Source organism: Pithys albifrons, chromosome 15 (genome assembly GCF_047495875.1).
Source record: "Pithys albifrons albifrons isolate INPA30051 chromosome 15, PitAlb_v1, whole genome shotgun sequence".
NCBI classification, from domain to species: domain Eukaryota; kingdom Metazoa; phylum Chordata; class Aves; order Passeriformes; family Thamnophilidae; genus Pithys; species Pithys albifrons.
The window spans coordinates 1,648,692-1,662,577 of NC_092472.1; the positions used below are offsets into that span (position 1 = coordinate 1,648,692).

General features: G+C 50.4%; 1 protein-coding gene and 1 long non-coding RNA gene across 5 annotated transcripts in view; both read right to left on the minus strand.

Annotated features, from left to right (window-relative positions):
• Nucleotides 1-615: 615 nt before the first annotated feature.
• On the minus strand, nucleotides 616-3,175 carry LOC139678931 (uncharacterized). Its single transcript, XR_011699121.1, has 3 exons — nucleotides 3,137-3,175; nucleotides 1,954-2,098; nucleotides 616-630 (listed from the first exon to the last, which is right to left on the minus strand). It is a non-coding gene; the product is annotated as an uncharacterized lncRNA (long non-coding RNA).
• A 4,314-nt stretch (nucleotides 3,176-7,489) lies between these two features.
• Nucleotides 7,490-13,886, minus strand: part of FBXW11 (F-box and WD repeat domain containing 11) — a 90,960-nt gene continuing 84,563 nt past the window's right edge. For all 4 annotated transcript variants that reach the window (XM_071569889.1, XM_071569888.1, XM_071569890.1 and 1 more), the window contains 3 exons: nucleotides 13,010-13,088; nucleotides 11,205-11,393; nucleotides 7,490-7,803 (listed from right to left, as the gene is read on the minus strand). In XM_071569889.1, the coding sequence (XP_071425990.1) occupies nucleotides 11,232-11,393; nucleotides 13,010-13,088 (241 nt within the window). In that variant the 3' untranslated portion in view covers nucleotides 7,490-7,803; nucleotides 11,205-11,231. The remainder of the gene's footprint in view (nucleotides 7,804-11,204; nucleotides 11,394-13,009; nucleotides 13,089-13,886) is intronic.

Below are 13,886 nucleotides of genomic sequence, written 5' to 3' on the forward strand. Positions count from 1 at the left end.
GACAGGGCTTGGAGCAACCTGGGCTGGTGGGAGGTGTCCCTGCCCAGGGCAGGGTGGGGAACAAGGTGATTTTGAGGTCCCTTCCAACACAAATGGTTCTATAATTCCCTGATTTTTCTTTAGGAGTTGATCCAGTGGAGGGTCCCCGTGGCCCTCAGCAGTGGAGCAGTGGCCTTGCCATCCCCCAGGCTCTTGGGGCAGTGCAGAGGATGGGCCATGAGCTCTGCCCACCCCCACTGGCAGCAGGACCGTGCTCTTTGATCGAGGCTGAAGCTTTTGGCTCTCAGAGCTCCACAGCCCAGAGTGCTGCACACCTACACACCTTGAAAACAAGTGAGGGCCTTGATCTGAAGCCAATGGGATATTGTGGTTGGTGCTGTAAAAATACAGATGCTGAGGGCATGAACCTTCACTCACTGTCTTGGAAAAGCACTGAGAACTCAGTCCTGGAATGTGTTTTCCATGTGGATCAGGTGGCTCCCATGAGAACCTGGGCCTGTCCCAGGATGGGGCTGAATGGAGTTGCATGAAGGTAATGACTCACCAGTCCAAGGATTTCCTTCCAGCTGAAAGATCCAAATTCTGAATTCTCTCCACAGCTTTTGTTTGGTTTGTGTTTGCTGTTTTTTTCTTTACAAAATACAAGAGAATTCAACAAACCTCATTAGAGAAACACATTTCTCTTAACTCCCTTACCTTCATTCAATAAAGGTATTAAAAACTATGAGAAAACCCCCAGAAGGTACTACTTGGAATCCTTTGTGACCCTTTGACCCTATTAGTCTTCACTTGCAGGAAAAAATGAGCCCTGTGGGGAGCCCAGAGAAGATCCAGCAGCAGCTGGAGGAGCATCTTCCCACAGATACAGGGAAACCAGCCCGGGGGTCTCCAGCTGAGGGGCAGGTGATGGGCACAGAGGCATCAGCTCTTACCCAGAGAAAGCAATGAATAGTCCAGGGGTAAACCCCTTTAAAGTTCCCAGTGCAGCCCCACAATCTGCTGGGATTCACCAGAGCTGGGGAGATGGAGCCTCCAGGCTCCCCCCAGAAACTGGATCACAAAACTAACAGCCACGTGGGACTTTTAAAGCAGATTGTAGTGCCATTCAAAAACAAAACCTGAGTGCTCCGAGCTTTCCCACCCCTGGGAATACCAGCTTGTTCCTCTGGAACACAGCCACACCCACAGCTCCCCAAAGCCTGGGGGACTCAGTCACTGCAGCCTTTGTGTTTTGGGGCTTTCTGCTGACCATGAGCACACTCATCCTTCAACACCAAGCCCATTTGCAAGATTCAGTGAGCTGGCCCAAGGGAGTGCTCACCATTCCCAAATCAGAGCAGGCACACCCTGTCAGGAGAGCAGGGGAGGCCTGAGGTCCACTGGGAAGAGCTGCTGCCCAGAGCAGAGTGAAACCTTGAACCTGAGGAGGCTCCATTAGCCCCAGGACCCAACAGCACCCCTGGCACGTGGCTGAGCATCCCCAGCTGGGCAGAGGCTCAGCCAGCAAAGCCAAAGTCCCTGATCCCGACCCACCTGCTCCTCCCACAGGGAAGGGCCAGCCCCTCTCAGTGGGAGCCTTACAGAAAAAAAAATAGCATGATGTGGTTGGAAATTAAAAAGCAAACCTTCAAAGGGCTCCTTCAAAGGGAAAAAAAAAAAGGGAGGAAAATATAAAATTTTCAACTGTGTGAAAAAAAATAGTCAAGAGATACAAACGCATCTCCCTTTATTTACACTGGTCTGTGCCAAGGAAAAGATGAAATCCCATTCCTCAAATCATCCTGACAAGGAAAACTGCTTCTCCCTCAGCCTGAGCCCTGTCTCCAGATAACAGCAGGGCCACCCAGCCAGGCTGGTCCCCGCCCTGGGCAGCAGGGACAGGACAGCCCTGTCACCCCTGGGAGCTGCCAGGAACAAGGGAGGCCATTCCCACACAGACACACCTCCCATCACCTGCTAGAGCCAAGCAGTGCCTGTGGGCACTCCAGATCCAGGAAGAGTGGGAATGTCTCACAGCTTGTTCTCCATGCCAGAGGGAAACATTTCCAGAGTGGGCACTCACTGCCATCAACTCCTTCTGCTGCTGGCACAGGATATCCTGAGTGGGAAGGGACTCATAAGGATCATCCAATCCAACCCCTGGCCCTGCACAGGACCATCCCCGAGTAACCCCCTGTGCCCCAGAGCATCATCCAGACACTCCTGGAGCTCTGGCAGCCTTGGGGCTGTGCCCACTGCCCTGGGGAGCCTGGTCAGTGCCCACCACCCTCTGGGGGAAAAGCCTTTTCCTGAGATCCAAACTAACCCTCTTCTGACTCTCTCCATCAGCTCCATGTCCTTCCTGTGCTGGCCCCAGGGCTGGAGGCAGCTCTGCAGGTGGGGTCTCACCTGAGGGGGCAGAGGGGCACAATCCCCCCTGCCCTGCTGCCCACCCTGTGGGACCAGCCCAGGACACAGGGGGTTCTGGGCTGGGCCATGTCCAGCCTCTCCCCCACCAGTCCCCCAAGTCCTTCTCCCCAGGGCTGCTCCATCTGCTCATCCCCAGCCTGGATTGATCCCAGGGATTGCCCCAACCCAGGGGCAGCTCCAGCACTTGGCCTTGTTAAACCCACAGGCCACTTCCTGAGCTTCTCCAGGTCCCTCTGAATGGCATCTGGTTCTTCAGGAGTGGCCACCTGAGCCATCAGAGCAGGAGACAAGTGTGCAAGTGCTCAGCACCTGCCTTCCTGTGCCACCAGGCCTGTTTGGGTCCCAGTTACTCCCCAGTTGCCACTCACTGCCTCAGTCCAGAAGGAGTTGAGGGTAAACCAACATTTTACCACACACCTCAGCCCTGAGCTGCCCTGGCTTGGGGCAGTTGCTTCCACCTGATTCCAAGAATGGTTTCAAAAGCTTTGCTCATGCAGCCTGCACAAGTAACAGATCTGAGATTCCCTTCTAGGAGCTGGGTCACACTGGTCACCTTCAGGACACCCCCCTCATGCCCTCTGTTCCCCAAACCCTCCTGTGCCACTTGCTGTGGTTCCCACACCACACCCTGTTCTCTGCAGAGGGACCCACAGCCCCCTCAGCCCCCCTTGTTTCATGGGGCCTGGTTTGCTGTTCCCTTTTCAGCTGCCACCTGTTGTGTTCTTACCTGTGCAATGAAGACCAGAGCACCCAAAGGACACTCCCCTGCAGCTCCTGGGTGGGTTTGGAGGCACAGAGCCCCAGCAGCACAGGAACAGCCCCACACGGTGCCCCACAGCCCAAGGGCAGACACAGCCTCCTCACCCGAGGTGCTCTCAGAATCCCAGAATCCCTGAGGCTGGAAAAGCCCTGTCAGTCCACTGACCCCACCCTGTGCCCAATGCCCACCTTGGCAAAGCCCTCCCAGCCCATGGAGCCCACCCTCTGCCCAATGCCCACCTTGGCAAAGCCCTCCCAGCCCATGGAGCCCACCCTCTGCCCAATGCCCACCTTGGCAAAGCCCTCCCAGCCCATGGAGCCCACCCTGTGCCCGATGCCCACCTTGGCAAAGCCCTCCCAGCCCATGGAGCCCACCCTCTGCCCAATGCCCACCTTGGCAAAGCCCTCCCAGCCCATGGAGCCCACCCTGTGCCTGATGCCCACCTTGTCCCACAGCCCAGAGCACTGAGTGCCACGGCCAGTCCTGCCTTGGGCACCTCCAGGGCTGGGCACTCCAAACCGCCCTGGGCAGCCCCTGCCAGTGCCTGACCACCCTCTTCCAACACTCAAGCCAGCACAGAGCAGGGCAGGGATGGCTCCCACACCATCCCCAGGCAGCCCTGGCAGGGTGGGAAGGGCTTGGCAGCAGATGCTGGGCCTGAGCCAGAGACCCCACTGCCTGCAGGGGCCAATGGACCGGACCTGCCCCAGACCTGCCCTCCTTGCCCAATGCTCCCAACCTTTGGTGGGAGGAGAGAGTCCAAAGGGGCCTCAAATCCCAGCAGCGTGGGTGGAGCACACAGCAGAGGTGGCTTCACAGCTTCACTGGGAACCTCCCTGGTGGGAATGAACACACAACTGTTAAAAAGGCTGCAACTGCAAGAAAAACCCCCAAAAAAACTCCAAAACCAAAGGCCACCCAGGGAAGGTGGAATGTTAAAGCTGGACCTCAAGGTTTATACTGCAGATCTATCACTGGGCTTTTACAGATTATTTGCATAACTATACCCAGCAAGACCTTCCCTTCTCTTCAAGAGCCCAGTGAGGCTGCACTTTTACTGTGCCCTTCTGGCAGGAAACAGGAGGTTTGACTCCTCCCCCTGAGAACAGCCCCAACCCGAGCAGCAGCAACACGGCTTTGAAACTCTTACCCAGTGCTAGAGAGGGTCCAGATTAGAAAGGACTCTGTGTTAGAGGCATTCCAGGGACTGGATTTGCCAACACTGAGCAGAACTGGGGTCATGCTCTTGCCACATTTCAGGTCAGTGCTCCCAACAGACCCCTCACCAAACCTTCGGGAGAAGCTCACTGTGACCCCCATGGCTGGCACACAGAGCCAGCCCAAGCACCACAGCACGAGGGTTTGACAAGAGATTGTCACCCCCCACTGCCCTTGGACCTGACCAGAACAAACCAGCCCAGTCCTGGCCAGTGCCCCCATGGCAGAGGAGCTGCACCAGGGGCCACCTCTGGTCAGGAATGAACAGGAGCAACTCACCACACAGAGGCAGGAACTTCTCAAACTGTTTGAAAGCAAACTCACAAATAAACTACTGAGCAGGGGTAGAGGGCACAGATGAGAACTTGGAATCCCTTGTCTCCCCAGTCACATTAGCTAAAGAAAACCCCAGACAAAACTTTGCCTGAGTCAGAGCGAGCCCTGGAAGGCTCTTCCTCTGCACAGGGCTCAGGGCATGGACAGGTTGCTTTGACAAGCAAGGAGATGAGTAATATTGTAAAAATTCTATTTGCATTCTTGATAAAGTAAGAAGTTCCTGGGCTGTTCCTCTGGAGGCAGAGGTGCTGCAGCCAGGGGGGTCCAGCACCTCTGCCATGGGGGAATGAGCTCAGCTCCCTTTTTCACTGCAGCCTCCCAGCAGAGGGAAGGGAAACACCAGCTCACACCACCCTCACCAGGGCAGAGCTGGGCCACAGCACACATGGTTGGACTCCAAATGCTTTGGCCTGGCAGTCCTGTGCCCTCCACTGGGCACCAGCACCCACACACTCACCACTATGGTGAGCCAGAACAGCTGCACCTGAGTTTGTAACACAGAGTGGGGTGGGTTGGAAGGGACCTTAAAGCTCATCCTGTCCCACTCCCTGCCATGGGCAGGAACACCTTCCACTAACCCAGGTTGCTCCAAGCCCTGTCCAGCCTGGCCTTGACTCATCCATGGGACCAAGGGTTGGTTAGACAACATCACTCATCCATTCATTTGACAAATTAAGTTCAAACTTTTTTTATTAAGCACATTCCACAGTACAAAGCTTTAGATCATGAACGATATCTGTACAATTTAACAGTTTCAAGAAGCTGTTCATACACCAACTTTCCAAACAGATAATTGGCAAACATAATTACAAGTTAGAATTAGACTATCCCAGTGCTTTGAAACATTAATATCGCAGTAATGTACAGTTGCTCAGTTATGGTTAGCAAAACAAAGTCCAGAGTGCAGCCAGGATCACTACCATGAATCCCAGGAGTCGAGTTCCTTGGGTGCCAATCACAAAAGTCCACTGCTATGTTACACAAAGCACAAAGAAGTTTAGACTGCATGTTCAAATACCATTATCTCCCAAGGAAAAACGGGAATTGAAATCTTACACATGCATTTTAACAAAAGGACTCCGCTCTTCGGAAACAAATACCTTTTATTTCAGGGCTGCAACAGATTTCTCTTTTCAGCCAGTTTAATATTAAAGCTGTTAGATGAGAAGGGTAAAGTAAGACACTTGCACGAACTACTGCCAAGCTTACCAAGAAGTGATCTTAGGGACGCTCAGGGCGTTGGATCTGCCGCCCCTGAGCACATTCGGTCATGTCGATGGAAAGACCATGGAAGTGGGAGTTTAACTGGGGAAGGACCCCCTTCAGCTGCACCCCTGGGGGCTCTGGTGCCCCTGGGAACTCTGGTGCCCCCTCCCATCCATGCTCTCCGAGCTCTCTCCTCGCAGCTCCGGGGGCTCTCCCAGAGGGTCCCACTGGAGCGGGGCTCAGCATGGCACGGGCATAGCCCTGGCTGTACCAGAGGGATGCAAACTCAACACACTCTGCCAGAGGACACGGAGAACACGGGACACACACAGGGCCAGAGGAACGCCAGGACATTCCTGTGCCAGGACATTCCTGTGCCAGCACAGCACCCCGGGCACAGGGCAGGGCATGCCGGGCTCCAGTGGCAGAGCAGCCTCAGGGCTGGTGCCCACGGAACAGCCACACCTGCATTTATCCATTCTCATCCCAACCCAAAGAAAATGCAGCTGCACAGCCCCACAGACCAGAGGGGAGACAAGGAGAACTTCAGAAACAATGGAGTTTCTAACAAAACCATGCTAATGAGGAACCAGGACGTGGTCACAGCGCATTGCTATGGAAAACCAGCACGGGAATGAGCACAGGAGCCAGGCTGGAAGGGACCTCCACTCCACCAGAAGGAAGTGTTACAAACCAAACATAAATAACTGTAACTTTGGCCCATGGTAACTTCTCCACTGAGCAGCCAAACTAATGCTACCGAAGGGCACCAGCAGGGGCCTGGGACCCGCCGGTGTCAAAGACAGACATCTGCAAATACCACGGCACAAAAATATAAGATACAGAACATAAATTAAACCATTTTTAATTTTTAAAAAGTTTAGAAATTACATTTTAAAATATGTAGTTCCCATTAAAAAAAAAAAACAAAAAACAACAAAACCCCAAAAAACAACTAATGAATACTGAAAACCTCTTTTTGCAGAGAAAATGTCTAAGTAATTCATGTCCCCACCAGTGCCACAGTCAGGACATCCTGCTGCCAAGTGCTACCACATTCTGTGTTAGTGTGTAGTGTCAGGAAATCCTGACTCTGGCACCAGAGGTTTTTGTATGTACATCATATCTACATGCTTACACAGTATCTGAAATGAGGCAAGCACACATGGGGAGGGGTTACTACAGCAAACATTGGGAAGCGCAGGATGGCTGAGTACAGAGCACAGGGAAAAGGAAAAGACAGAGCTATACAACTAGTTCAGATAACCTAGCCTGAATTACAGGGAATCTTTAATTTAAAAGAAATATTGGTGCAGAAACGAGTAAACTGTCATCCAAAAATATTACTGAGCAAATCAGAAATATTTCTAAGAGTCCAACGTACACTCCTATGAACAGAACGGGCTCTGAACTGGCATGAGGAACACCTAAAGGACAGTGGTGACTGGAAAGCAAAGCTCTGTACATTCTGGGCATGTGTTTGGCACCCAAATTTCACTGGAGAATGTTTTTTTTCTTTAAAGTCAGACAAAAGTGCAAAGCAATATAAATTAGGCCAAGTCCTTTCTTGACTTCTGATTTATTTCTGAAAAACAAGCCATCAGAGTTCAGTTTCTAGGGACAATTTACATGTGAAGCTTTGGATTTCTCACGGCAGGGAGGGACAGGCTTCTGAAACTCATCTACTCCAAGTCAGTGAATTTGTAGCAAATTCAAAGACGACCACTGAGAGCAGGAAAGATTAAGAAATTTAGATAGAGAATTGTGCTGCTTTGCATCTACACAGCATCTAGAACCAATTCTGACTTTAGCTGTCAATCAACATCTTCAGGCATGTAGTAGCCAAAAATCCAGTAGTTCAAGACTGTGGAACCCTGAAAAAGACAAAAGACAAGTGAACTGAGAGAAGGCACAAATCAAACAGCACCCAGAGGTGGGCAGGCCCTCCCCATCCTTTGCTGCAGGTAAAAGGGAGCAGGTGACACTGTGCAGCCCATCCAGGGGTGCTCACTGTGAACATGGCCCTTGCTCCAGGGGAGGGGCACTCCAGGCACTCTGTGCTGTGGGACATGCCCTGAATTCCATGGAGCAAGAGCCAGGCTCTCCAGGGCACCAGTCCTCGGGGTCACCCAAGGCTGGCAGTGTTCTCACATGTGTGAGAGTCAAACCCCACCTGGGCACTGACCCCCTGCTCAGGTCACTGAACCTCAAACACTGTTTGCTCCAACAGTGACCCACAACTGCCCTTTGCTCCTCACACTGCACAGAGTTCTGCACAGGAGGAAAGTTCAGATGCTTCAATACATGCAAAGCTTTTAAGAGAACAGACACAATACTCGAATTCTTTGAGATTTTGGTGACCTTTTTCAGCCCAGTGACTCCCTCATCAGCCTGGAGGCTGTGCAAGTTCTGAGTGGAAATAAATCTCAGCTTTGATTGTACCTGCCACTTCCCAAAACCATTTTTATGGACGAGGCAGAACTTCCCTCTTCTGATACGAAATTCCCATGAAAGGTTAAAACCTCCTTAGGCACTTCCCCTTGATCCTTTCCCCCAGCCCAAAGCCTAATGCTTAATATAAGAATATTAGACTATCATATGGTAACAATTGTTATCATGTTACAGTAAACAACAGGAATTCAACAGAATGCAATAAAACTCTCACAGCCAATTGCCAGGACTGTCAAAAATGATCCATTTTGAAGAGGCCTCACATTGCAAAGCCTGTAAAAACGTGTACAGGGCTGCTTCAAAATTCAGAAGATTGTAATGTTTGAAAGCATATAAAACAGTTTCATTAAATGTCATAATGAAATATTAGCTGTTTGACCATGATTTTTTGTAGATTTATGGTTTTTGGATTCTGAAGTCAGACAAACTTGTCAAAAAGTGACATCACAGCATCTCTCTTGGAGAGGAAACAGCTATTGAGGGACTGTCATTGCCAACACAACTCCCAGGATATGGGGCTGTGGGTTGCAGCTGTGTGTCATGGGACAAGCCAGACTGAGCTGTGCAGAACTGTCAAGTGTGCAGAATTGGAACTGCAGAACACCCTGCCAAAGGCATTTCATATTCCACTGGCAAATCCCAGTGCAGGGGGTTGGGTGGGCCACGTGGCAAGAGCCCCACACCAGCATAGGGCTAGTCAAGTGAATCGATGTGCATTTTATTCAACTCCTAATGACACTGGCTGGAGCTTTGTCAGAGGGTTAGGCTGGATGTCAGGAAAAGGCTCTTCCCCTGAGGGTGGTGGGCACTGACCAGGCTCCCCAGGGCAGTGGACACAGCCCTGAGGCTGACCGAGCTCCGAGGGCTTGATGACCCTCTCAGGGACAGGGAATGGGGTGGGATTCTTGGGGTGTCCCGTGCTGGGCCAGGAGTGGGACTGGAACATCCTGGTGGGGTCCTTCCCACTCAGGATATTCTGTGATTCTTTGGTGCTTCAAACACACTATGTGTACCTCTTCCATGCATCAAAGCTGACAAAAAAAGAAGCCCAATACATTTCTGTAATTTAAGAAAAGATTTCATCCATCTCAACAAGTTAAGAGAAGCAGGCACTGGCACAGGGACTGGAAGATACAGGGAGTCTGTTCCTAAATGCAGCCTGTTCTATCTGCCTGAAAAGGCAAGAAAAATAAAAAGCAGAATTACTCAGAAAGGAGGCAAGGAAGTTTTTCATTGAGAGGGAAAAATACTCAGCTTCAACAAGCCTTGGAGTTCCCCCAGCAGCAGCTCTCCCAGGTCTGGACCCAGTGGCACGAAGCCAATGGCAGGGGCAGGACAGAGTCCCTGGGGACAGACCAGTGACAGCACCGAGCCATCCACAACAGGGATCACGTGTGTCCTCTGGGACCCAAGAGCATGAGGGAGGCACTGCTGGAGGACCTGCCCCTCTGGGGAGGTTGAGTTCCCTCCCACGGAGTTGTGTTTTCAGACAGTCCCCACCCTGTACACACACTCAGCTCAGCAGTTGGGCCTTTCCAGGGGCCTGCTGTCCCTCTGGGATGAGCAAGGCCATGAGTGCCACTAAACCACCCCTGCAGCAGAGGCCTTACAATGTGGGTTTAGGGGAAAGTTTAAATGGGATTCTGCACATGGCTCATCCTCACATTAGACTTCTTTCTTAATTGTGGGCCTGATTACATGGATAATTACAGGCTCAGGCAGGGGCAGCTGCCTTGGCTTTTTCTACAATGAGCAGAGTTCAGCAGCAGGGAAGGCAGCCAATGCTTCCCCAGGAATGCTTACAGGTGAAAAGAAACTCATTTTCAAGCAGGAGCATCTCAAAATACACCTTCACAAGGGAAAGTATTTCCTAGCCAGAAGCAGAGATCCTACAGGAGTGGAAAAACCTGAGGAACACATTGCCACAGCAGGGCCAAATGTATCCATCCAGATAATGAAAATCTATTCTTAGTGAAGACAGGGAGAGCTTTTCACATCCTGTCTAAGCAAAGCACTATCTGCTTCACCCTGTTGGGGCAATGCCACTCCTCCTCCTGCTGTGGTGTCTCCAATGCCTTGGGAGCATCCAGGCTGGCACTGGCAGAGACTGCTCTGCTCTGGAGAGGCAGTGCCTGTGTTTGCAAGTCCCAGCACTCACAGCTATGTACAGTTTGAAGCTCAACTGCTGGCACAGATGACCTAAGGAAAAGAATCCACAGTCCCAACAAAGGGAGCTACAGCAGAACCTTCACCCACCAGGCTTTGAGCACCAACTGGGACTGACTGGCAGGAAAAGGGAAACAAAACAGGCTGAGTTCCTGGGCACCAGTTTGGACAGCTCTGAGCTGTCATGGTGCCCAACATGATGTGATGTCAGGCTCTGAGAGCTTCCTCTGCTCCCTGTGGTGCTCACAGAACTGCTTGTTCCTGGTCAGCACTTGGTCAAGGGGCCTGCACAGGCTCAGATCCTGCAGAGGCACCACAGCCTTCCACAATGAGCAGGTGCACAGGGAACTCTGAACTGCTCCAAGGGCATGGGATAGTTGGAATACCTGTGCCAAGTCCCCTCAGTTCCCAAGAATGCTGTGAATACGTAACAGCTTTCTACAAAATGTCTGAAGTACCCAGTCACAAAGAGCAGGGTGAGAGAACAGGACCTGCTGAAGTGTGACCACCCAAAGACTAGACAGGGAAAGAAGTGGCATGAACAGGCTTCATTTGCTTCAGGAACCTTCATCTTGCTGTTTTGACTAAGCCAACTGGCAGGCAGAGGGCGTATTTTAGATATTTATAACATCCAATAAAAGGAGGGAGCTTTCCTTACCTTCTGAGGGCAGTAAAGTGCAGACTGTTATCTGGAGATGTAAGTGTATGTTCTAGATGGAGAGCGGGTCTCGTTCTGGGCACTCGGTGGCACATTTAAGAAATCCCAAATCAGAATTGTATCGTCATGGGAACTACTAATGATCTGAAATTCATCAAACTGGAGCCTAAAGACACGTCCTGAATGTTCCTGTGAGCAATAGGAAAGAAGTTAGTGAGGTAAGAGGGCAACACTTCCATCCACTGGCATCACACGTGTATCTGGACACAGAACTGTGTGTTCCAACTCTGCTGTGCTGGCTAAGAAACCCTTCACTGTCATCACACACAAATTCAAGAAAAGCTGCTTTTGCATCTAAGTTTTTACAGCAAAACTCACTGCTTCCAAATCCAGTGCCAGTACACCCTGAGCCTCCCTTGGCTGAGATTATTCCAGACAAAAGCTGTTTATCCATCAAGCAGCAATTTTGGAGACTGGGTGGCACCAAGGCCCTGCCAGGGCTTCTTCTCTTGCAGAATTCTCTGTGGCTCTTTCTGTTCAGCCCCACAACAGCACAGCCCTGCCAGGGCTTCTTCTCTTGCAGAATTCTCTGTGGCTCTTTCTGTTCAGCCCCACAACAGCACAGCCCTGCCAGGGCTTCTTCTCTTGCAGAATTCTCTGTGGCTCTTTCTGTTCAGCCCCACAACAGCACAGCCCGGCCAGGGCTTCTTCTCTTGCAGAATTCTCTGTGGCTCTTTCTGTTCAGCCCCACAACACCACAGCCCTGCCTCACCCAGAGGTGCTGCTGAAAGGATCCTCAGGGCTCACTCACGAGCCAGGAGTTCAAACAGTGCCAAAGCAAGGAAGGTGGAGCCCTTGCTCCAGCAGCTTTTCCAAGACATCTCAAAATTGTGCCAAGAAGCCCAGAAAAGGGTCTCCTCTCAGTCCTGCTTATCCATTTTTATTCACTTCAAAATGAGGGCACTGCTTTTATTGGAGAACTAACCCCAGCTGGCAGAGTGATCCCCAAACTCTAACCTGAGCTACAGGATACCCACAGAAAGGGAAACCATCAGTTTAGTTTTCACAAAACTAAATAAAAGAATAGTTGAATTTCATCACTATGCAAAGACTACTGAAGGGCAAGAAAAATGAGAAGCACTCCTGGTCACATAAGCCCTTCTCCAGGTGCTGGCAAGGCCAAGCATGTGCACACCTACAGCCAGTGACTTTGGGTTGCTATCAGCTTGTCAAACTGACCCCTGAAGTAAAATCCCACCCACATTTCGATGAAAAGAACAGTTAATTCATTTCCCCAATCTGTTTTTATCAAGTCTGCTGTCATAAGCCAAAACCCTCATTATAAAGAAAAGTGTAACTTAAGCAACAGCCTTAAATGTGACAGCCCTTTGAAGGGATAAGAGTTCCTGTGGCAATGAGTGACTCAACCTCCCTTCCCAGCTCTTCCTTACAAAGTGAAGACTTAGGAAAAAGGTTTGGGAAAGGCTCCCAAGATTCTCTCCCTTTTTCAGTAAGAGGAAATTTAAAGCCAGGCCTACAGTGATATTAGGGAAACACATCAATAATTAGATAGATTTAATACAGTGTCAGGATGGTTTTTTTCTTGTAAGAGCATTTGAGACTCTCAAAGTAAGAAAACTTGATCTTTCATTTAAGCTCAGATGCAAATCATTCAGGATATGACAATACATTTTCTTTATACTTAAGCCCTTCATAAAACATCCTGACATTCCCACCTATCCCACAATAAAAGACCCCTCACAAAGAGCACCTCAAACAACCCCAAATCAACGGGTTTTACGTACCACTAACGTACGCAAGCACAGGGTACTTGCTGGGGCACGAGGGTCAAGGGCAGCTTGCAAGTCCCAAACTTTAATTTTGCTAAAAGGAAGAGAAGAGGATCATTATGACAGCATTGTTTCAAACATAAGCAAAGAAAACAATAACCACAGCCCTGGAAAGTTTGCCAGGTTTTCCCTGCAGCTAATTCCTCAGGATTAAGCAAACTGTGAGAATCTGTTGTCACTAAAATACTCAAACTCAATCTCCTAAAACACAGGTAGTTTTGTGTTTCTTTTTAGCAGCAAATGCAGTGATGGCTTTGTGATGGTTGTCTGACAGACAAGTGGACTGTGCACACACAAACCCCTTTCCAATGTGGGAATGAAGCTGGGCTGGCCAATCCCAGGGGGACACTGACCCCAGAAAAAAGGCTACAGACACACACAGTTCCAGGATTGTTTTCAGTAACTCTGCTGTTCAGGCAGAGAAAGACATGGAGGGTTTGGACCTAAAATGCATCCTCTAAACACTGAAAACACTGAGCAAGCCAGTGGTAGGGTTTCTGCCCTCAGCCCCACAGAAACAGTCCCTGAAGACTTCTGAGAGCCCCACAAGATACATTCACACTCATAATAAACATTTTCAGTGTGCTGCCTTAGAAAAACACAAAGCCTGAACTACTCTAAGCACACAGGACCTGGCAAGGGGTGATTCCTGAGGGAAGGAACAAAGGAGTGTCACTTCAGCCAAACAACAGTTTACTTACTATGGAACATCAGGCTTGAGTGGTAACACAATTTATAGGAGTGTGCTAAAGGCCACCAGAACAGCAGCTTCTTGGCCACTTAAAACTGTGCTGAAACGTTCAAGCAGAAGCCACTGAGGTATCACTGATCC